General features: G+C 38.9%; 1 protein-coding gene across 2 annotated transcripts; it reads left to right on the plus strand.

Annotated features, from left to right (window-relative positions):
• RAD21 (RAD21 cohesin complex component) lies at positions 1–23,421 on the plus strand. 2 transcript variants are annotated; one of them, XM_070940370.1, is made up of 14 exons: positions 1–132; positions 6,310–6,476; positions 8,107–8,236; positions 8,675–8,774; positions 9,105–9,211; positions 13,075–13,275; positions 13,897–14,022; positions 15,293–15,415; positions 17,317–17,540; positions 18,222–18,366; positions 18,568–18,719; positions 19,291–19,440; positions 20,547–20,630; positions 21,623–23,421. In XM_070940370.1, exons 2-14 carry the CDS (start codon positions 6,333–6,335, stop codon positions 21,812–21,814), a joined length of 1,878 nt encoding a protein of 625 aa, XP_070796471.1. In that variant the 5' UTR covers positions 1–132; positions 6,310–6,332; the 3' UTR covers positions 21,815–23,421. The 2 variants fall into 2 exon arrangements, with proteins under 2 accessions (XP_070796471.1, XP_070796472.1); XM_070940371.1 differs by having other exon boundaries at positions 20,550–20,630.
• Positions 23,422–24,327: the final 906 nt, after the last annotated feature.

Raw genomic sequence — 24,327 nt, forward strand, 5'->3', positions numbered from 1 at the left:
CGCCATCTTGTTTGTTTGAGTGGCTCAGAGGCAAAAGGGGGGTGGGGGACTCCGCGGGCGGGCGGTAGCGGCCTCGGCGGTTCTCCGAGGCGCTTGGAGCCCGGTCCCTCAGGCAGCTACGCAGGACTCGAGGTGAGAGCTGGAAGGGCCGGGGAGTGGGGAGGGTGGGAAGAGAGCGGGGGCGGCTCCTGTAGCAGCCGGAGCGAGGCTAGGCCTCGACCTGAGTCTAATCCCCCCCCCCCCGGGATCCCGCTCACTGAGGGAAGAACGGCTCGTTAACGGCTTTTGACCGGAGCTGGGAGGGAGGTCCCCGGCTTCGGGGGTTGGGCTTTTCCTTGCCCTCTGAGGATATTTTTTTAAAGCCTCTCGGTTCCGGGACTTCGCCTGGCCGTTGTTTCTTTCGAAATAAAACGATGGCTGAGAAAGGGGCTGCCCTATCCTTAAGCTTTAACTCTTCCTCAAAAGCGAACTGGAATGACACCCGCCCCCCCCCAAAAGAGAACTTGTGAAATAGGACTGTAGTTTGAAGAGAGCTTCTCTTGAAATGTTTTCCCCAGTTATTATTTTTCCTCAGGAAATCCATTGTTTCCCCGCGGTTGCAGGCTTCAAAAAAAAAAAAAAAAAAAAAGCGAGAGGCTGGGGAATCCCGTGCGCGATCCAGGAGCCTTTCCCGGCTCAATGCTGTGTCAGTTATTTCCATGTGTGAATTACCCTCGGGATCCTTGCGGAAAAGCTCTTTTGAGTTGTGGGTTGAGGTTGCAAGACGAAATTGACCTGTCCGGGGTGGGGGTGGGGAGGTTATTTTTCTCGTGTTTCAGTTAGGAGACTTTCTTCCTTTTCTGTTTTTTTTTTTTATTATTATTATTAAAAAGATTGACTCGTGCTTTGACGGAGGTAGAGCAATTCAAAGGAGAGGGCTAAGATTCCTTCGACTTCGCTTTTGGTTTGGGGCTGCTGCTGCTCGGGAAATGTGAAATATTCGGGCTTGGCTTAGTAACCTATAAAACTGAGACTTGAAGCCCAGTTTCTTAAGGATTGGATTTGTGTGGAGAGAGTGACTGTCAGAGAAAGCCTTAGGGTGTCGTGTCATGTCAGGTTGGTATCTTATCCCACTCCGCGTTAGGGATAAAATAGACTTGAAAAGGACAAAATTTTACAGGGCGTTTAATGGCTGAGGATGTATAACATGAAAGGTACCAACCGCTGCAGTGGAGACAGGCAAGACAGTTATGGCCCTAGAGAAAGCCCTCTTTATTGTCATTGCCAAATAAAAATGTGCATGCTTTGGTTTAGAGAACAGGATGATTTCCCCAAATTATTAAGAGACATTTAATAAGCGAATATGATGCAGTGATTAAAGTGGTGGGTTTGCACTGAGAAAACCAAGGTTCAGCTCCATCCATAGCCTCTAGTAGTTTCTGTTTGGTTGCATCTCCTGGCAAGGTGACTGCTTTTAGAGATGAAAAAAGAGGAGGGAGCCCTGTTTACTGGCTTGAGTTTCTGGAGGGAAGGCAAGTTACAAATAAGTGAAGTGAGATACTCTTACATATAACCTGTCTGCTTAAGCCTTTGCAATCATCTGGCTTTGTAGGAACACGGTTACAGAGGTAGATCTTTAGCACAATAGAATAGAATAGAATAGAATTCTTTATTGGCCAAGTGTGATTGGACACACAAGGAATTTGTCTTGGTGCATACTCTCTTGGTGTACATAAAAGAAAAGATACATTTGTCAAGAATCATAAGGTACAACACTTAATGATAGTCATAGGGAAACAGTCAATATAAATCTTAAGGATACCAGCAGCAAGGTTACAGTCATACAGTCAAAAGTGGGAGGAGATGCTGTATGCAGTAGTCTATATCCATTATAGCTTCCAGACTATTTCCAAGGGTATCTCAATCAAATGCATAAATTGCAGCAGATAAGTTGGCTAGGAACCTGCTTTGACTTCTACACTGTTCAAAGTTGGTACTAGTACCAACTTTGATCATGTCTTCAAGGAAGAAGAAGGGTTCAGGAACACCCCCAAACTAGAGAGGTGAACCCCACTTTTACAGTCTAGGAGGAAAAGTAATTGATAACTTCATTGACAAACCTTTTCCTCTAAAGGTAAAAAATAATGAAATATAATTATAAACACCAGTTAGGCTGAATCTTACGATACATTGTACATTACCTGGGGACTTTTGAGCCCAGTATGGCACACAGTATTCCAAAGAAAATTAATTTGATCAGCCTTCATGAACTCCTTTAAACCACTTCTTGGGTTTCAGCATGTATTAATTTTGGAGAGAATAATTAGAAAGAAATTCAAGCATCTGTTTGAAGATATGTAGGCAGGCTCACCTTTCTTTTCTGTGTATGTATTCTACCTTATGTAGAAGAATACAAGCAGAATAAATAATTAGAAGCCATTCTTTTAAGAAACAATTTCTTTGCCCAGTGAAATACAGTGCTCTATTTGCTTTAGTTCTGCCAACAAATTCAGAAATTCTCCAGGGATTAACTCCATTTTAATAACAAGTTGGAATTATAAAGATACATCCAATGTTCATGAATACTGCCCATGTATAAGTGAGAAACTTTTTCAGGTAACAAAGGCTAAATTCTATCTGTTCATGTTTCTGTGGAATCTGTATATGCTGTAGAGACCACAACGGTCTCTTATCAAAAACTAGGGGTTTTCATGTGTACTATCAATTGCCAAACCTGTAAGACATTTGCCTAACATGTTGCCATTTACTAGGATTCATCACTAATTTAAACTTTGTATAGGTAGTCCTCAATTTACAAAGTTCATTTAGTGACTGTTCAAAGTTACATCATTGAAAAATGTGGCATGCCCACTTTTCATACTTACGACCATTGCAGCATCCCCATGGTCAGATGATCAAAATTCAGATACTTGGCAACTGACATATTTATGATGGTTGCAGTGTCCAGATGATCACCCTTGGCAACCTTCTGACAAGCAAAGTCAATGGGGAAACCATTTTCACTTACCAATCGTGTTACTTGCCGTCTGCAGTGGTTTCCTTAACAACTGTGGCAAGAAAAGTTGTAAAAGGGGGCAAAACTCACCTAACAAATGTTTCACTTAGCAACAGAAATTTGGGGCTCAGTTGTCATAAGTTGACTAATGGCGACATGGCGCTCACATGTAACACCTCTCCTACGCGAGCTGCACTGGCTCCTGGTGGTCTTCCAGGTGCGCTTCAAGGTGTTGGTTCTTACCTTTAAAGTGCTCCATGGCTTAGGACCTGGGTACTTATGAGACCACCTTCTGCAGCCAATAACCTCCCACCAACCAGCACGCTCCCACAGGGTGGGCCTCCTCAGGGTGCCATCACTAAAGCAATGTCGACTGGTGGTTCCCAGGGAAAGAGCCTTTTCTGTGGGGGCACCTACCCTTTGGAACAGGTTACCCCCAGGGATACGAATGATCCCAGATCTTCGTACTTCCTGTCGTGCACTTAAGACCTTTCTGTTTCACCAAGCCGGGCTGTTAAGTATAGATATTTGTAGATGCAGTGGAGGTAGTAATGTAAGTTCTCTGCTACCTTCACTGCTTATGCAGAGAGTGTGATTATCTACTGTAACATGCTCACAGCCTGCTTTGCTGATAGTTTTACAGGCATCATCTGATCTGATTCACTACTTAAAGATCTTTGGAAAGCCAGGAGAGAGACCACTTAGAAATGAATGTTTTGTTGATCTTTTCATGCTCCACAATTCTAAAATCACCTAGTTTACCTGTTGAAAATTCTCAGTACAGAACTCATCAAATTCTGTTGAGTTTCCAACACTATGCTACTTTATTACTGTGAAATCACTTTCATCAGTAAATTGTCTCATATCCAGAATACCTGTTTCATCCTCTGAGCAGACAAGCATATTTCTGCTGTTAGTCAGACAGTCTCTAATTGAAATAGCCTCATGACCCAAAGCCTAGGCATACATTATTAAAACAATTGTATTCAAATCTTATTCTGAGGGTAGACAAGGCAATTGTCTGTTCTATTATCCCAATGAAGTAATTCTAATTTAGTATTTTAAAAAATACAAATATTGTCAATAGGGCTATACAGAATCTAACAAATTTGAGTCAGTTCTGTGCTCAATCTATTTAAACCATTTTGGAAATATTTTCAGCTTAAAACAGTTATGTTTAAAACAGTTTCAAAATGATCAAAGACCTATCATGATCACAAAACAATGATTCTGAGATGCTTTATATACCATTACTGGACACATTTGAGCCTACTTGGTACTGTAAGAGACAAGAGCAATGCCCATAAGAGCTGCCTTCAGCTCCCATGGAAACGGAATAATTATCATAATAAATGTTAATCCTGTATTAAATAGTTAATACTGTTTTGATTTGTTAATATTAACAAGGTAGAAATAATACAGAGAATCCAATGAGAAGGTGATTATTTATGGAAGATTGATGAGGAAGAAAGTGGGATTTAAAAAGATAATTGGATAAGGTCGAAGAGAAAAGAAACCCTAAAACAATTTGATGGTATAATACTTCAGAGGGAATGGGGAAAGAGTGGTTGTAGCATTGGCCATGTTGGATGAATGGAATCAGTCACTGAAGGCCCAAACTGAGTGGCAACGTGGTTCTATTTCACTCTCATATTTGGTAAGAAATATAGTGTGAAGTTGAACGGAAGTGGCAGTAAAGAGATTGTCTGCCAGTTTCATGTCTTAGAAGCTAGAATGGGGGAGGGAGAATTTCTGGAGAGGTGCAGCAAAGTAGAAAGTGCAATGATGTGAAATGAATATACCAGATAACCCTAACACAGGTGGGGCACATGTTGCAAGTATACTTTAGATCTGGTTTTTGCCTTGAAGTAGGTGAGAGACAGTTTGTCCCTAGGTTTGGCAGGGACATTTTAATGAATCTCCTCTCTTCCTTGTGAGTATGAAATTGATCTGTGCCAACAATCTTCCCAGGAAAGATGCACCAATTAACTGATGGGTCCTCGGGTGCTCAGAGAGTTTCTCAGAGATTTGGAAGACAGTTCCATCAGATTCCTAGTCTACTTTGAAATATAGAGGAACAAATATATCAAATAGGATTGATTTCAATCCCAAGTGGATTCCTATGTATTGAAAGATGAAGCAGGAAGTAGAGATAGCAATGCTGGCAGAAGATGAGTTAGAACAGTGGTTCTCAACCTTCCTAATGCTGCGATCCTTTAATACAGTTCCTCCTGTTGTGGTGACCCCCAAAATTATTCCTAAGACCATTGAAAATATGTGTTTTCCAGGGTCTTAGGCGACCCCTGTGAAAGGGTCATTCGACCCCCAAAGGGGTCCCGACCCACAGGTTGAAAACCACTGAGTTAGAAGATGATAGGACATGGCTATACTTAGATTCAGTTAAGAGTTGTGGACATTCTGATATGGTATTTGAAGATAGAGGATAGGTGGGGAGAAACAAGCATAGAAACAAGGTGAAGTGGCTGTTCTTTGAGAAACAAAACCAATCTTGTTTCTCAATAGGATTATGTTTCTTCACAAAGAACAGATCTGCAATCTAGGATATCCCTGGATTTATGGCTTTTTCTAGAAGAGCAGGTAGAAAACATTCATAGGAAGGGACACACTGATGATAGTCACACTCTTGTTATCTATCAATTGGATAATTATAGTTTATGTTACATATAGCTGACCTTGAAGGCCACTTGGAATCTTCAGCTTGAGCTTAATAAAGCTGCTGTTCTGCTTATGAGTTGGACCTGTTAGTCACATTATGCATCTCTTTCTAAATTCAAAATAGAATGTCTTCTAAAAGTATCCAGATTAGTATGCTCATGTGGAGTGGGCACATTATTTTTAGTTATTTCCTTTGTATGATCAGAGTGGCTCTCTTAATATATTCTAAGGACTTTGAGGGATAAAAGGGGTCCTGAAGTCTTTGTGTTGTCTTTGGATCCAGACTTGATGGCTTCTATCCCTCTGGTCAGTGGCTGGCAGCCTAGTTGAGAAGGACATGGCTAAGTGTGGATGAGTATATGTGTGTGTGAATGGGAGAGAAAGTTGTAACCAGTAAAGGTTTGCTGTTATTTTAGATTCATTGGGTCGCCATGTGTTCTAAAGAACAGGTTGTACCTCAGTGTTCAATTGAAAATGATTTGAGTGTGGCTGTTTGCCAGGACTGTGAATGAGTGACCATAAGCCAAACCTGAGCATGCATTTAATACTTACCTATATTATGTATGAAATATTTTATTGGAATTACTGTGCATCTCTGTGACATTATGTTTAATGTACCTTTTTTTTTTTTTTTACAGGTTCTGCATAGAGTGTTGGCACAATGTTTTATGCTCACTTTGTCCTGAGCAAACGAGGGCCGCTAGCTAAAATATGGCTGGCGGCCCATTGGGACAAAAAGCTAACCAAAGCCCATGTGTTTGAATGCAATTTGGAAAGTAGCGTAGAGAGCATCATCTCACCTAAGGTATTAATTTTATGATTGCATTTTGTGGTATCTGAGAAATTGGTATAAAAGCAGACATTCATCCAAATGGGGCAATGTTGAATTATTTTATTAGTATTATCAATATATAAATCTAGGGTTTAGTATGGAATTGTATTTAAATGGCTATATCTGGGTGTTTCGACTAAGATATGAATGAGAGAGTTTATTCCTGTTCATTTCCTTCCTACATTGAGAAATTACATTGCACCTACAATGAGTACCATTTAGTTACCATGGTTAGTTGTTGTTCTGTGTTTTCTCATGCAGATTTAACAAACATATTTAAAGCAAGATACTGGGACTTGTTTTACTTCTAATTTTTTTATCATTGCTTTTTTTTTTAAAGTTTGTTTTATATTTAGGACTCTGAGAATAAAGCTCCATATTGTTATCACATATGGTGTTAACAATTTGCACTAAATAAAGCATCTAGAATAGTAGAAACTGACTTCTTTAATAGTAGTTATTATAAGTCGTCTCATTATTTTCTGAAATCTTCAGTAAAGGTTTGGGCTGAATATATAACATTTGTACTTTTATAGACTATGCTAAAATTAATAAGAAAGCAAGAAAAAGAGACCACCCACCTTCCCCCCCACATATAGTAGTCTTAACTTTTTCTTTGATGCAGTTTTGTTTAACTTTATTTTTCTGTGAAGCAGATTACCAGTATTGATTTGCATGGGTTAAAAGTTTCTGAAACAGCCAGTAAATGTGCATAATTATTATATAAAAATGCTTGTCAAAGATCAACAACATGGTCAATGCAGTCTCTGTGCTATGGCCAGACTTGAATCTTGACTGAAAGAGGTCCATTTCTTTCCATGTTCCTTCAGAGCAGTAAACTAACTACCTTCTCAATAACATATCTCTGCTGTATCAGGAAGGGTGTGCTCTGGATATTTCTATCAAACAATGCCATTTTTGTGGGTCTTTGTTATTGTTTTGAAAGGCTCTGAAAACCTGGCTGTTTCCCCAGACATTTAGGGCAGGGGGTTAAGTGAGCTCGGCTAGTAATGTGAGAATTATTGTTCTAACCAGACTGGGTATATATCCTGGGGTATATACTGCTATGGTGGTTTTAATCTGTATGCTGCTGCCCAGAGTCAATGGTATATTTAAACGATTTAAAGAGATGGGCAGCTCTTTAAATATTTAAATAAATTTATGTTTAGAAAGTTGGTTTGCCATAGTGGTTAAGGTGCTGGCCTAGCAACCAAGAGAGTTCTAGGCGTCCCTTGGACCTGAAAGCCTGATGGGTGACTGTGGGTTGGTCACTGTCTCTCCCAGGTGTGTTGTGGACAGAATAGGCAGGAATATTAGCAATACTGGCCTCTTTGAATTGTGTATGAAAAAGAAAGATAAAATAATATTGATAGACAACTAAGATAACAATTCAAATGACCATAAATCAATTTATTTTTAAGTCATTTCATAGTTTCGATAGTACAATATGTTTGACATTGCAAAGTGCTCCTTATTTGATAAACTGAATGGCAATAAAATAAATTATGTGTTTTAATTTAAAACTTTAAATAGGATGTGAGTGTTTAAGAAATTGCCTTTCTATTTGTTTCTTAATTACAATTAATTATAAATAATTTTTCAGGTGAAGATGGCACTTCGAACTTCAGGACACCTTTTATTGGGAGTTGTTAGAATCTATCACAGGAAAGCTAAATACCTCCTTGCAGATTGTAATGAGGCATTCATTAAGATTAAGATGGCTTTCCGTCCAGGTATTTGATGCATATTTGTTTTTATATAGCTGTTACTAGTTCATGAACAGTATCATTTTGTTTACTTTAGAATACAGTCTTTTAAATATAATAGAATATGTACCATGTGTTTTCCCCCTAGATTATTCTGACTGTTACAATTACTGTTGTAATATGACTGGACCTAACTGGGCCTTGACAATTATTTTGGAATAGTTGTGCTTATGTGGTTTCTTTGAATCCAGTTTGACATTGCCATGTAAAGTCAGGGTGTTCCATTTGTAATCTTTAAAATCAGTTTTATCGCCAACTACAGTCTATGTATAATGACTGAATCCTATTCTGCTTTATTGAATAGTTTATTGTCTGCGAAAACATATGCTACAGTTAATGTGATCTTAAGAGTGCCAAGATATTTTCTTTAAAAATGTCACCTTAAAAGTGTATAATTTTTTTTAGGTGTGGTTGATTTGCCTGAGGAAAATAGAGAAGCTGCTTACAACGCTATCACTTTGCCTGAAGAATTTCATGATTTTGATCAACCATTGCCAGATTTAGAGTAAGCACTTGTTTTCTGATTGTAAGATAATTATTGAGATATTTGTAGATTACCCATATCCCTATTGTTGTATGGAGGAGAAAACAAACAGGGAAGGAATTTCCATTCTACTGGTTAGAAAAAAGGTTGTTTTTACTCTTTTGAAAGATATGCTGTAATAACACGTGTGTGATAAATAACTTTTTGAGTTTTGTAATCTCTGTGGATTTTAAAATATTAAGCAGTATTACTTTTTTCATTAATTTACTAAAGTGACATTATTTAACTGAAGATTAATATCTGGTTGTCTTCTGGAATGGTTTCTAATGAAAAAACTATGTCTTTTGAAAGTGATATCGATGTGGCTCAACAATTCAGTTTGAACCAAAGCAGAGTGGAAGAAATTACAATGCGAGAAGAAGTGGGAAACATCAGCATACTTCAGGAAAATGACTTTGGTAAAGCATGCATGTTTTAAATAGGATTTATGCTTAGTTTCTTGTATTTTCACAAAATCAGTTAATATAGATGTTACGATGTATAGGTAAGACCTTGACTTATGATCAGTTATTTAGTGATTGGTCAGAGATACACAGACTTACCTGACAGGTATCTACAACCTGAATTTGGAGTTCCAATGATTGGGGGTGGGTGGGTGGGTTGCACAGTCACATGACCATACTTTGGGTGCTTGACAGGTGGGCCACATTTACAGCCATTTGCAGTGCCCCACTTCACGTGATCATATTTACTTCCAGTTTTCTACAAGACTGCAGTGGTTGCTTTACAACCTTCACAGAAAAGTTGTAAAAGCTTTATGACCAGGCTCCATTATGCTTGTAATGCAAGGACTACCTTGGTATTTTAACAAATCATAAATAAGCATAGCTTTTTTTTCCTCCTTGGTTTGAGGAATGCTTACAAAGTGCTGACGATCTTGAACAATTAAACATCACAATGAAAGTTCATTTAATGGCCCATTTCTGGGAGCGGCATTGGTTATTCCTGAGTGTCCATTAAATACAAAAAAATGACATTACAACAATTTATGACCTTTGAGTAATGACATCATTATGCATATGAGGCAAAACATGCCATTAGCATCAATATACTTCAGTTGTGTAATGGTGGTGTTACACAAATGTGTAAATCAATATGAATGTTGGGATTTGCATATTTATGCTTTATGTAAATAGTGTTAAACATATTTGTCATAAAGTTAAGATAAAATTGCCTTGCAAACTTTATGACAAACAAACAGACAATTTCATATGCTGGGGAATGCCTGAATAAAAATTTACTCCTTATCAGAGTTGAAGTCTGCTACATAGTGATCTATTAAGTTGAGTTTAAGTGTTTATTCCAGCGGAAACTGCATAGAGTATTCATTTCATCTTTTTTTTCTATTCACAATTAATGTTTGTTTTTCTTTACAGTCAATGTAATTGTATGAAAGTAATATATTTAAAGCATTCATTCTCTATTTTTAATCTAAAATTTCCCAAAGAAAGAACATATAATAAAAAGCAGTGGCCAGGGTCTTGTTTATGTGTTTAATGATCCATCTCTTGTTTTTAAAACAATCCATAAATATAGTGCCTCACCAAGCATGGATAATTGTCATTATTCTGTATCTGTTTTATTTATTTATTTATTTATTAAATTTATATACCGCCCTATTCCTAAGGGACTCAGGGCGGTGAACAGCGAACGATAAAAATACATGTAATACAAATGTTAATAATAATAAAAAAAAACCAATTAAAATATACTAAACATTCTGGTCCTAGATAATTCAAGACATCCCAGTTTAAAATAAAATCAAAAAGCAATATAAAGGGAAAGTTAGGCCAGGCCGGCCTGCTGAAACAGGAATGTTTTGAGGGCACGGCGGAAAGTGCGCAGATCCGGAATCCTCTGTATCTCCGGGGGGAGCTCGTTCCAGATGGTAGGTGCCCTCACAGAAAAGGCTCTCCCCCTGGGGGCCGCCAGTCGACATTGTTTGGCTGACGGCACCCTGAGAAGCCCCTCTCTATGGGAACGTACTGGGCGGTGAGAGGCTATTGGTGGCAGAAGGCGGTCTCATAAGTACCCCGGTCCTAAGCCATGGAGCGCTCTAAAGGTGGTAACTAAGACCTTGAAGCGCACCCGGAAGACCACAGGGAGCCAGTGCAGCTCGCGCAGGAGGGGAGCCACATGGGAGCGCCATGCTGCTCCCATAACTACCCGCGCGGCCCGCATTCTGGACCAGCTGGAGCCTCCGGGTGCTCCTCAAGGGGAGCCCCATGTAGAGAGCATTACAGTAGTCCAGGCGTGAAGTGACGAGGGCATGAGTGACCGTTTTTAACGAGTCCCAATCCAGAAAGGGACGCAACTGGCGAATCAGGCGAACCTGATAAAAAGACCTCCCGGCCACAGCCGTCAAGTGTTCTTCTAAAGACAGCCGTGAGTCCAAGAGGACGCCTAAGTTGCGAACCCTCTCCGTGGGGGGCAATGACTCATCCCCAATAGTCAGTGATGGCACCAATTGACTATATCGGGACATCGGAAACCACAGCCACTCGGTCTTGGATGGGTTGAGCCTGAGTCTGTTCCTCCCCATCCAGATCCGTACAGCCTCCAGGCACTGGGACATCACTTTAAGGGCATCATTGGGGTGGTCCGGGGTGGAGATGTATAGCTGAGTATCATCAGCATACTGATGATACTTCACCCCAAAACCACGGATGATCTCACCCAGCGGCTTCACATAAATGTTGAACAGAAGGGGTGGGAGAACCGACCCCTGCGGCACCCCACATACAAGGGGCCTCGGGGTCGACCTCTGTCCCCCTGTCAACACAGACTGCGACCGATCAGAGAGAAAGGAGGAGAACCACCGCAACACGGTGCCCCCCACCCCTAACTCCTCCAACCGGTGCAGCATGATACCATGGTCGATGGTATCAAAAGCTGCTGAGAGGTCTAATAGGACCAGGATAGAGGAGCAACCCCTGTCCCGGGCCCTCCAGAGATCATCTACCAATGCGACCAATGCCGTTTCCATGCTGTATCCAGGCCTGAAGCCCGACTGGAACGGATCTAGATAAGCCGATTCATCCAAGTACTGAGGAAGCTGTCGCGCTACCACACTCTCAACAACCTTCGCAACGAAGTGAAGGTTGGAGACTGGACGGTAATTAGCCAACACTGCTGGGTCCAGGGAAGGCTTCTTGAGGAGAGGCCTCACCACCGCCTCCTTCAAGGCGGCAGGGAAGACACCCTCTCTCAAGGAAGCATTTATAATCCCCTGGAGCCAACCTCGTGTAACCTCCCGAGAGGCCAGCACCAGCCAGGAGGGACACGGGTCCAATAAACATGTGGCCGCGCTTAGTCTGCCCAGTATCTTGTCCACGTTTTCCGGAGTCACAGAATCAAACTCTTCCCAGGTAATATTCTCAAGACTTGCCTCCATCCTCCCTCCCGAATCTACCCAGTCAGAGTCCAAATTTTCCCGAATCTGAGCGATTTTGTCATACAGATATTGTACAAAGTCCTCGGCTCTATCTTCCAAGGGGTCCTCCCGCGCTTCCTGGTGGAGCAGGGAGCGGGTAACCCTAAACAGAGCGGTCGGGCGATTATCTGATGACGCAATAAGAGCGGAAAAATAGTTACACTTTGCCGCTTTTATTGCCACCAGGTAGGTCTTAATATGAGACCTTAACAGTGTTCGGTCAGATTCAGAACGGCTGGTCCTCCAACTGCTCTCCAGGCGTCTTTTCCGGCGTTTCATCTCCCTCAGCTCCTCGGTGAACCAGGGAGCCAGGTGAGATCGACGCCGGGTCAGAGGCCGTTTTAAGGAGTTAATAGTCAATGAGCTTACTGCAGAACCTCTGCAATAAAGTTTAATCAGAATCTAAAGTGATAAATTCACAATGTTACAATCTTTGTATGTAAACAAAAGCTTGCACATCTTCCAAATATGCATATACATTCTAATGGCAATACCAGTATTTCATAATTGTGCATTAGAAGTAGTTAGCTATTATTTCATAAGCACGGACTGGAGAAAAATTTCAGTGTCAAGGAATATGAATAATTTATTAACCTTGGGAATATATTTTATAACACTACTACATTAGTGAAATAACCGGAATAAAAAATATTTATGAAACATAACAAAATGAACTGAAGAAGATAATATCTGAAGTATTGAATGTTGCAATTCATAAAAAAAGTCTGTATACTAATTAAAAATTAGAGCAACATAACGTTGCAGTTAAAAATAATATAGAACAAGTAATTAAAGATACCTGTCTCTTTTTTCTCCTTAATCTTAAAGGAGACTTTGGCATGGATGATCGTGAAATGATGAGAGAAGGTAGTGCTTTTCCAGATGACATGCTGGTAAGCTCTAGTACTTCAAACCTTCTGCTGGAGCCAGAGCAGAGCACCAGTCATCTTAATGAGAAATCTAATCACTTGGAATATGAAGACCAATACAAGGATGATTTTGGAGAGGGAAATGATGGTGGAATCCTGGGTATGTAATTAATTTGTATCTTTTTTTTTTTTTTTAAATTTGATTTATATGCCGCCCTTCTCCGGAGACTCAGGGTGGCTTACAATGTGTTAAGCAATAGCCTTCATACTTTTGTATATTTATACAAAGTCAGCTTATTGCCCCCACAAACTGGGTCCTCAATTTACCTACCTTAGAAAGGATGGAAGGCTGAGTCAACCTTGAGCCTTGGAGAGATTCGAACCAGCAGTAATTGCAGGCAGCTGTGTTAATAACAGGGTGCTTAGACCACTGTACTATGAAGGCTCCTATCTTGCTATAAAGCACCTCTTCCAAGGTCATGGTTAATTTGAACCATTGTTAAGCAAAACAGATGTAGGTCAATGTTAGTCATTGACTACCTGTACAATAATGGAAATAATGAAAGAGGTAAAGAGTGCGGCAAACTCCACACTCCCTTGCTCTGATATTATCTAGTTGCGTAATGTCTACAAATAAGCTCAGAGAGGACCAAGAACTTCATGGTTGTAGATAGTCTGTTGAAAAAGTTCTATCTTTTAATGCTGTTATATGCAAGGATAGTCTTACATTTTGATATAAGATTTATGCTTCTAACCTTAACTTCTTGATTTGTTATTTTAGTTGACAAACTTCTCAGCAACACTGAAGAAGGAATATTTGATGACCCACCTGCGCTTTCAGAAGTGGGAGTAATGTTGCCGGAGCAACCCCCCCATGATGATCTGGATGATGATGATAATGCCTCAAGTGAATATTTAAAACAGTTGTATTTCGTTTTTGAAAATGCTCTGTCAGCTATAGCATTTCATGGATGGAATGGCATCCATGAAGGATGGCAGACCTATATTTTCTATATAATTAATATTGTGCCAGTAATTGTTAAAGGACTATCTTACGGGCAAGACATAATCAAGGCTGAGCGATTAAAAGTTGGTACTTTCCTAGGCAGGAATTAACTTCCCTCTTTTTCTCTCATTCTAACTGGTTTTCATGATCAATATTTCATCAGTGGAAAATGGCTTTTGCCAGTTGCTCACCTTTCCTTGGTCACCATCCTAGCCCCAGTTATAGTTCTTCTTATTATAGCCCATCCCTTGCACATTGTGAGAGCATTTTAGTATGGTGAACGAGGTGGTATCAGAATAAGATGGTTAGTGTGTTTGTGAAGCAATCTAGAAATGGTTGGGAAATTTCATCCATTTTTCCTTATAATTTAAATCTTCCCTGTAGAGATAGGACCAGTAGCCCATTATGAATCAAAGGAAGAAAATCTTGAAGCAATCATAAATACTTGCATAGATTAAAAAAAGAGCCATTTTTAAAAGTCCCAAAGAAAAATATACAAATTTAATTTGAATTATGTACTATGGAATAATTGAGAGAAAAAAAATCAACCAGATTGTAAGGAATAACTAAAAAAAATGAGGATACAAGAGTGGTGGTATAGAAAAGTTAACCCTTTAATGCCTGGATTGGTTAGGTTCTGATTCATATTAACATGTTAAGATAAAAATGCCTATAGAAAGCCTTGGAGAAAACAAATGTAATTGACTCTAGGTGTTTATTTATCAACTCCTAACCTGTACCAAAAGGGGAAAAAAACCATTGAAGCAAGCCAATGACAAATGAGCATACTCAGCTGGCACAGAATGAGGCAATAGCACTTAGATTTATATACAGCTTCACAGTGCTTTACAGCCCTCTCTAAGCAGTTTACAACATCAGCATATTGCCCTCCAACTATCAGTCCTCATTTTATCGACTTCGGAAGGATAGGAGGCTGAGTCAACCTTGAGCCTAGAGAGAGTCGAACTGTCAAATTGCAGTCAGCCGGCAGTCAGCAGTAGTAGCCTGCAGTACTGCATTCTAACCACTGTGCTACCATAGCTCATGTTAGCCAGGAAGGACCCAGAGAGGGACTCTAACCCATGGAAGATAATTTTGGGAGCTCTGACTTGTATTTTATATTGTGGCTCCAAAATGCTTTCAAAAACTTACTTCATTCTCTAATTCACAGTGGGAGGACCAGATAGCCCAGACTCTGCAGATCCAGTGGAACCCTTGCCAACCATGACTGATCAGACGACACTGGTTCCAAATGAAGAAGAAGCATTTGCTTTAGAGCCCATTGATATCACTGGTAAATTTCAATTGTTTTTGTATGTAGTATGCCTACTATTGTCACTGCTATTGCCTTTTTTTTTCACCATAGGAAAATCTTAAGCTTTTCTTTTTGGCGTAATTTTCATAAAAGATCAGCCTTTGTGTTTTAAGTAGGTCCCCCTGCAAAAGGAAATCACTATGTATATATGCACACACAGAACGTTCTTGTTGCTTTATATATGAACTTATTTTATCATTTGGTAGTGATAGAGCTTTAAAGTTTTATATTTTTAATTAGTAATTGCAATGAACTAGTAAAGATGATACTTGCAGGCAAATGCCTCTTCTATTTGATGACAGGATAACTACAATTGATGAGGAAGGTATTAGGCAAGATTCCAGGATATTGTCACACACACACTGGCCAGCTTTCACCTTCCACATAAGATCAGCATTGAATGAAAACATAAGTTGTAGCTTGATACATCCCAGTTACACTTTCTATTTGTTCACCCCCCTTACATAGATTGTCAGCAGATCTTTTCTAACCATTGATAAATTTGGGAATAATAGAGCTAATCAGCATTGGCTGATCTCAGACAGTTATGCATAGTCAGATCTGGTAGTACTTGGATGGAAGACCATGAAGAAATCACAGCATTACATCCTAGACCAGGAAATTAAACAAAACACCTTGGAAGAAAGGAATGGCTAGCCATTCAATTTTCCTTCAGAGAAAACATATGTAGATGTGTACACAAAGTTACCTAGTCAAAAGAAGCTCTTGTTTTATTTTGTGTGTCCCACCTTTATTACTTGTACAAATAACTCAAGGTGGTGAACATATCTAACACACCTTCCTCCTTTTTTTACCCCATAACAAAAACCCTGTGAGGTTAAGTTGGGCTGAAAGGGAGTGACTGGCCCAAGGTCATCCAGTTGGCTTTCATGGCCAAGACCATGAGATCATGTCTCTTGCTTTCTAGCCCAGTGCCTTAACCACTAGACCAATTGCTATTTTAAAACTGCATCTGGAAATTGTTTAAAATAAAATGATTGCTTGTGAAGGAGTAAAATCTTTTGATTACAGGCCTCTCTGGTCCATATGCGCGAGCTACACTGGCTCCCTGTGGTCTTCCGGGTGCGCTTCAAGGTCTTAGTTACCACCTTTAGAGCGCTCCATGGCTTAGGACCGGGGTACTTACGAGACCGCCTTCTGCCACCAATAGCCTCTCACCGCCCAGTACGCTCCCATAGAGAGGGGCTTCTCAGGGTGCCGTCAGCCAAACAATGTCGACTGGCGGCCCCCAGGGGGAGAGCCTTTTCTGTGAGGGCACCCACCATCTGGAACGAGCTCCCCCCAGAGATACAGAAGATTCCGGATCTGCGCACTTTCCGCCGTGCCCTCAAAACATTTCTGTTCAGCAGGCCGGCCTGGCCTAACTTTCCCTTTATATTGCTTTTTGATTTTATTTAAACTGGGATGTCTTGAATTATCTAGGACCAGAATGTTTAGTATATTTTAATTGGTTTTTTTTTATTATTAACGTTTGTATTACATGTATTTTTATCGTTCGCTGTTCACCGCCCTGAGTCCCTTAGGAATAGGGCGGTATATAAATTTAATAAATAAATAAATAAATAAATAAATAAATATTGTTCCAGTTAGATGCACATTTTATAATGTTCTTTACATTGTTATAAAGGACTTGTGGTATTCTTGAGAATCCCTTTCTGTATATATAATTTCCCACTTCAAGCTTGATTCTACTCTTGGGTTACTTGTTAGGGATAGTCCATAAGCATCTATTCTCATTAACATTTTAAACAGATTTTGAAAGTGTTCCTTGTAAAGTAAACTAAAATAATACTGTCATTTAATAATCAATATGCACATTGTTGTAATGTCCAGTGTCTAATACATTTTCCCCTAAATAGTTAAAGAAACCAAAGCAAAGAGGAAGAGAAAGCTGATTGTAGACAGTGTGAAAGAATTGGACAGCAAGACCATCAGAGCCCAACTAAGTGATTATTCTGACATTGTCACCACACTGGATTTGGCACCTCCTACTAAGAAATTAATGATGTGGAAAGAGACTGGAGGTGTTGAAAAACTTTTCTCTCTTCCTGCTCAACCTCTTTGGAATAACAGGCTGCTGAAGGTGAGTTGAACTAAATTTTGGAAAATTTATAACGAATAATTATTGCAAATAATCTTAAACCATCCTTTACCAGTTTGGTCACCTAAGATATGTCAAAACAGCAACTCCTAGAACTCCCCCAAAAGTATAAGAAGGTTTGGACTACATCAGTTTGGGACAGGCTGCCAGAAACTATTACATTTTCTAATAATAAATTGTGCAAATCAGGCATTGTCCTTCTTCACATTTATAGAATGTGAAATCTCTTAGGACTCTTACCAGTTTACATGAAAGAGAGAGGTAAGCAATATATACAACAAAATATAAACAAAGGGATAGAAATGAAAAATCCATAAATTAATGAAAACAGAATAAAATTAGACTGAACTATACTCAAACTAGGTTGAAGGCTGAAATGCCCTCCTAAGTGCCAGTTGGGTGTTCCCTGGAAGGCCATACCAAAAGACTAGTACAGCTAATAAAAAGCTATAACAAACCCCAGTGCCCCTCAGCTTCCTAAGGTGCGGCACCTCTAATCAATTAATAGTAATTAACTTCATAGTTGGTGCATATGAGCCTATTATCTATTTTAGTATGTAGATGAACACAGTCTGATGCTAGACTAACTTTGAACTGTCTGAACTAGATAACGAAGCAGTGTCAACTGAAAATATAATTTACTTTTTTTTTTTAAATTTGAAGCTTTTTACTCGCTGTCTTACACCTCTTGTACCAGAAGATCTTAGAAAGAGGAGGAAAGGTGGGGAAGCTGATAATCTGGATGAGTTCCTTAAAGATTTTGAGAATCCAGAAGTACCTCGAGAAGACCAGCAACGCAATGTTATTGGTTTGTGCCTTTAATAGCTTGGTTTTTGACTGTTCAGTAAATGCGCTTAAAAAGCTGTGCAGCTTAATGTTCAAAATGTGTACTTACTTCATGTGCATTGCTACCTTCTGGGTTAAAAGAAGAATTTGTTCTTTTGTAAAGATAGAAAGGACTGCCAGCATTGAGAAAAATAGTAACTCGTCTGTGTTTATCTTGCAATAGATGAACCCATTTTAGAAGAGCCGAGTCGCCTGCAGGAATCCATGATGGAAGGCAGTAGGACCAATTTAGATGAATCAGTCATGCCACCTCCTCCACCTCAGACAGGTGTAAAGCGAAAGGCTGTACAAGTGGAACCAGAACCTGTGCTCCCTGTGAGTAAAAGAATGTATTTGAAATAGAGATACATTGCCAAACAATAAAGGATAATAATGCTTATCTCTGTAATGACTTCAAAGCAATATACCAAATGTCATAAGGAAATAATATAGGTCCATTTGGGAGTCATTTATCCAATTTCCAGTAGTGTAAATTGGCACAAGTAGATGGCCTTTCAGCAACGTCACTGTTTTTTGCTTATCCTTTCATTGATTAATATTCCCTATAAACGGAAAAAACAACAAAAACATATGATCACTTTATAGTGCCCTGCTCGGTGGTTTTAAGAAAATATCAGGGGAGTTCATCTATTCTGTTTAACTGATTTTAAATAAGTGCTGTCTTTGTACATGCTCTCCTTGGCAATATCATATTTTCTTCCCCAATGAAATTGAACATTGGGGAGGATGCAAGCAAAATTCTTGAACAGATTTTAATAAATGCGTATATCTAGACATTCATATAAAGGAAATAGGTTATATGTGAGGATTTTGAAAAACCATGTTTTTAAATAAGATGTTACTAAGTCTGGTTTTAATCATTAAACTCGAATGTTTCTCTCATCAGCCCCAACCATTACAACAGATAGAAATGCCCCCAGTGGAATTGCCTCCTGAAGAACCTCAGAATCTATGTCAACTAATTCCAGAACTAGAGCTTTTGCCTGAAAAAGAAAAAGAAAAAGAGAAGGAAAAGGAGGAGGAAGAGGAGGAGGAGGTAAGTTTGGATCTATAGCAGTCAGTAATCTCTTAGTGACCTTATGGTTCAACTACTGCAGTGAACACTATGTGAGGCTGCCTTTGAGACCCACTAAGAAGCTTCAACTGGTCCAGAATGCAGTAATGGATGGATGGATGGATGGATGGATGGATGGATGGATGGATGGAAGGAAGGAAGGAAGGAAGGAAGGAAGGAAGGAAGGAAGGAAGGAAGGAGATTGAGTCACTGTTGGATACTCTGTAATAATTCAGTGTTTCTACATACTTTTGGTTACAAAATATTGTACTAATTTATTTTTTCATTAGACTTTAAAAATTCATGAAAACTATCTTGTACATTAATGTTGTTTTTCCATATTGCTTTTGTGAATATAAAAGATAATAACATTTCAAAATTTGTTCAATTGCATTTATAAGAAGTGTTTAAAATGTTATAGTTATGTAAATACCTTGTTAGCTAATATTTTTCTAATAGCCCTTTCTCTGTTTCTGTATTCAGATTTAGTATGTAGGGATTTGTTTTGTCCACCATGAAAGACTGATTTACATCTTTGAGTTTGCAGTTAAGTTTAGGAGTGTCTTATCTGCTACTCATTAACCTAACCTATATCTAGGATTTCACAACTTTCTCCATTGGCTCTGTCTAAACAATTTGGTATTCACAACCTGTACCAATTTTCCTGAGCCTGGACTTATGGATTTCAACACCCAGCAATCTGATCAAGGCACACTTGTTCGGGAATTCTGGGAATTGATTTTTAGTTGTCCAGATGGTATGTAAGCTGGAGAAAATTGATTTATATAAAATTCACAATTTTTGAATGAAAATGTGAAGATCTTGTAGTTGCATTTACTAATTGCTGCTCTCACTCAATTTGGGAGAGTTTTTTTTTTTTTAAACCTTGAGCTTCCCACAGTGGCCAGCCAATTGTATAAAATGAACAAGTTAGATGGGCATAAGAATCACAAAGCTCCTACTTTTGTAGTATCCTTATGTAGCTTCCTGGGGCAAATGGGTTTTTTTTAAAAAAGATCTTGAGCATTTTTTAGGATAGAAGTTTAATTATATTATCTGAGTCTGTTCTTCATTGCAATTAATTTCAGGAGGAAGATGGTACTGGAGGTGACCAGGATCAGGAGGAACGACGATGGAACAAGAGAACACAACAGATGCTTCATGGTCTTCAGGTATTAGTTCATTTTTGATAATGTGCAAGAGATATTCTTGAATATAATTTGCCCACTAATTAACTTATATTTTTCTTCTGTGGCTAATTAGATACTTTCAGGCAGCCCACAAACAAAACACAGAGACATTAACCCATATTGGGGCTCTGTTTTGCACACATGGAACTCTGGATATAGTTAGAAAAACTAGTCTGAAACCCTGAAGGGGCACTGCTGAAGTAGATAATCTAATAATTAGATAAAAAAATTTAAAAAACATTTCCTTGTGTGTCCCCTGAAGCAACTATTGTAGGAAATTTAATATGGAGAAGTAATCCCTAAATTGAGTCAAGAACACAAATCCCTCTGATTGTAGACATTTTTAAATCAATCCATTCAGATGGCCCAGATACTTCCCAACAGTGATTGGCAGCTACTTGGATCCGAGTGGAAAGATGTTTCAGGGCCTTATGGGCTTATGGGGAGATTTAGCATTGTGTTGGTATCTCCTTAAAAAAGCCATGACACCACATGACTTAACTCATTAAGGCTCCAGTGAGGACTTTCTTATATTTTTCTGTATTGAAGATTGTGAATCCCTCTTACATGGAAGTAGTATTGTTTATCCTAATTTGAGAGTTGTTGTGTGTTTGGTTCTAGTGTATTTTTCTTAATTCAATAAAGGCTTTTACAATCTCTTTCTCTAAATGTTAGATTATCTTCGTCTCCTGAAGATCCAAGCCAGGGGTGTCCAAACTTGGCAACTTTAAGACCTGTGGCCTTCAACTCTCAGAATTCCCCAGCCATCTAGGTTGATTGGGGAGTTGAAGTCCACAGGTCTTAAAATAGCCAAGATTGGACACCCCTGATCTAAGCTTTTCAGGCTGTAACTGGCCGCAGGAGCTCTTCCAGTAATGGGCATTGTATAAGTTCTCTTGTGGTTGCTTGGCATTAACAAACATTTAGAATGAGAGTTGGAAATTATAATGGTTAAATATTTTTTGTATTTTCAGAGAGCCCTTGCCAAGACTGGAGCAAAATCTATCAGTTTGCTTGAGTTGTGTCGGAATACAAACCGCAAACAAGCAGCAGCAAAATTCTACAGTTTTTTGGTACTGAAAAAGCAACAAGCTATCGAGCTGACACAGGAAGAGCCATATAGTGATATCATTGCAACTCCTGGTCCTAGATTCCATATTATTTGAATGGTTGGCTTACTGTATAGTTAGCATCATTAGTGCTCCCACATTGTCCCATGTGCAGGGCCCATAAGGGAAGAAATTTAGGTTTCATTGTCAATGTACAGTAATCAATTTTTTGTGTCTGGGGAGGGGTTTCTATTATCTTTTACCACTTTTGCATTTCTAGTAACCTTTCTGCACTGGATGACTTGAATTCTAGTCGCAGAGATGAGAAAGTACTCAAGGATCTTCATGAAGAGTTTTTTTTTTTAAAAAAAAACCAATTCAAAGCAGATTTGTGCAATAATGGTGCATCTAACTATGACTAATGATTTTTTTCAATATCTTAATAAACTAGGATATTATTTTAATCAACTCCAGAAGACCCAATAACGGCCAACTTTTTATTTCATGACTGATTTGCCAAATAGACCTAATATTCTGAGCTTTCTTCCCTGTATGAATTATTTTTGCCTGCCCGCTGTTTGCATCAGTGTTGGTCATCTTCCTACTACCAAATGGTGCTTTTTGGATTTGCCATGGTGAATGTCAGTGCCTGGTAGGCAGGAGTCCTTGCTGTGCCATGTTTTCTATAGAATAATTGAAGCAGCTCTAGGACTTAAGTGCAAATGGGAACCCATAAGGAAAAAAAAGTGTTTTGGGGCTTGCTCCATGTGCAAAAGATTTCTGGTAGTAGATGTTACATTCCTTTTCAGAGTTGTCCACCTCTGGCATCAGGTAGCTATGAGGGCAGGCTAGTTTGATTAAGCTTTTCCTCATTTGAGATTAAACCTCTTCAATTGTTTACCTTTCTTAGGGGATTGTATGTACATGAAATGTCATACATTTAGATTATAGGTAATTTGGTTTTTGGAAGCTGATAACTAGGTGGGTCTCAAGAGGTTGAGCAAGATAAATTTGTATAAATTAACTAATAATTATGTGGGACAGCATTGGCCCTAAAAAGACAGCAGGCTTCAGATGTATATTTTAGAAGCAGGTAAACTTGCATTTATTAAAAGTAATCTTGTTGTGTAATAAGTATTAATAGATCTGGCTACCTTTACAGCTTTTGTAATGGGGTGTTTTCCAATAATGGACACTGAATAGCTTTTCAAACAACCCTGTTTGGTTTTTTACTATTTTTTTTAAAATAAAGACTTTATTATTATTATTACTAGAATCAGGCCAAACCAGAAATCATGTGAATGTGGATGGATAGATGTTAACATTTCTTAGCAAAATTGAAAAAAAATATTAAAGGTTCTGATTTTAAATGTTGGCACTTTTGTGAAATGATTAAACGTTTGGGACTGAGATTCAGTATATGCCCAAGTGTAAAATTATGTGAATGTTTTAAAATTTGCGATGTTTTAATAGCCCTTGACAAAGATAATTGTATAAAATAGCTACTGCAACTTTATTTTTGACATGATGTGCCTGTACAACCATTATTTTCTCCCTTTGTACAAAGAAACATTGTAGATAACTTGAATGTTTGATTATAGAGAAGGTCATTAGTTTCTTGTTAAAGATTGTTAGTCCATTTTTGTTGCTTTTCAAGGTTAATATTCTTGAAAATAGTTGCTGTTATGTATAACTTTTCTAATAAAAATTGTGTTAAGCCATTATATAGTGCCAGTGTCTCTAGTATTTATCTGGCTATATTGTTAGAAGTAATCTCCATATTAGCTAATAACCAGTTAAAAGTGTTCTGAAAAGCTAAGTTATTAAGGCGTATATGCTGGAAGCAACAATACATTAACCAGACAAATGAACCTTAGCAGATGGAAAATTCAAGCAAAAGTTATCAGAAATGGGGAGCCTACATGTTTCTTGGTGTTCCTAAGTTACAGTTCCCCAAATCATGCAATGTAGCCCAATATCTAGAAGTCCACAAATACTCCACTTCAGATTCTAATGGAACTAGAACAAAGAATTTGCTATCACTATACAAGGATAATAACCTATAAGTTAAATTAACATTTACTAAACTACAGCCACTGTAAGAAATCAGAAATTTGCGGGTATGTTAAATAGAGGTGGGCGTCACATAATGTAATAACCAGTTCGCCCAGAACCGAAAATGTGAGTGCTTTGCTTGTTTGCACGCCTTCTGCACATGTGCGCAACAAAAACACGGTGATTATATAAGATGGGATAGCACCGGGGCCACTGGGTGGGCCGAGCCGCTGCTTGGAACTACCAGTTCGCCCGAATCGGCAGCAGCCCACCTCTGATAAAAGCATAATGTGTTAATTTGCACATAGCAGCTTTATTTCAGCCTTTGGGGGTAGGAGCCTATCAGCATGGCCATCTTGTCTTGGGAATTTTTGCTCTCTTGCAAAAGTGATACAAATCTGTCAGATTGGGAGGGCACCTCCTCTCCACAGTCCTCTCCTAGTCACCCCAAGATTTTAAATTGGATTCAGGTCCAGACTCATCCCAAAACTTTGGTCTTCTTCAAAGGAAGCCAATATTTTGTTGATTTGGAGGCATGCTTTGAGTTGCCATTTTCAAAGCTGAAATTCTTCAGT

The sequence above is a fragment of the Pituophis catenifer genome, unplaced genomic scaffold (assembly GCF_029215685.1).
Source record: "Pituophis catenifer annectens isolate HBS135680 unplaced genomic scaffold, rPitCat1.0.hap2 SCAF_3, whole genome shotgun sequence".
NCBI classification, from domain to species: domain Eukaryota; kingdom Metazoa; phylum Chordata; class Lepidosauria; order Squamata; family Colubridae; genus Pituophis; species Pituophis catenifer.

Excerpts from the sequence above, each read along its gene's own strand:
- RAD21 (XM_070940370.1), top strand. The coding sequence starts at position 6,333 with ATGTTTTATGCTCACTTTGTCCTGAGCAAACGAGGGCCGCTAGCTAAA. Across the intron at positions 6,477-8,106 it reads AGAGCATCATCTCACCTAAG|GTGAAGATGGCACTTCGAAC; the intron begins GTATTAATTTTA and ends ATAATTTTTCAG. Across the intron at positions 8,237-8,674 it reads TAAGATGGCTTTCCGTCCAG|GTGTGGTTGATTTGCCTGAG; the intron begins GTATTTGATGCA and ends AATTTTTTTTAG.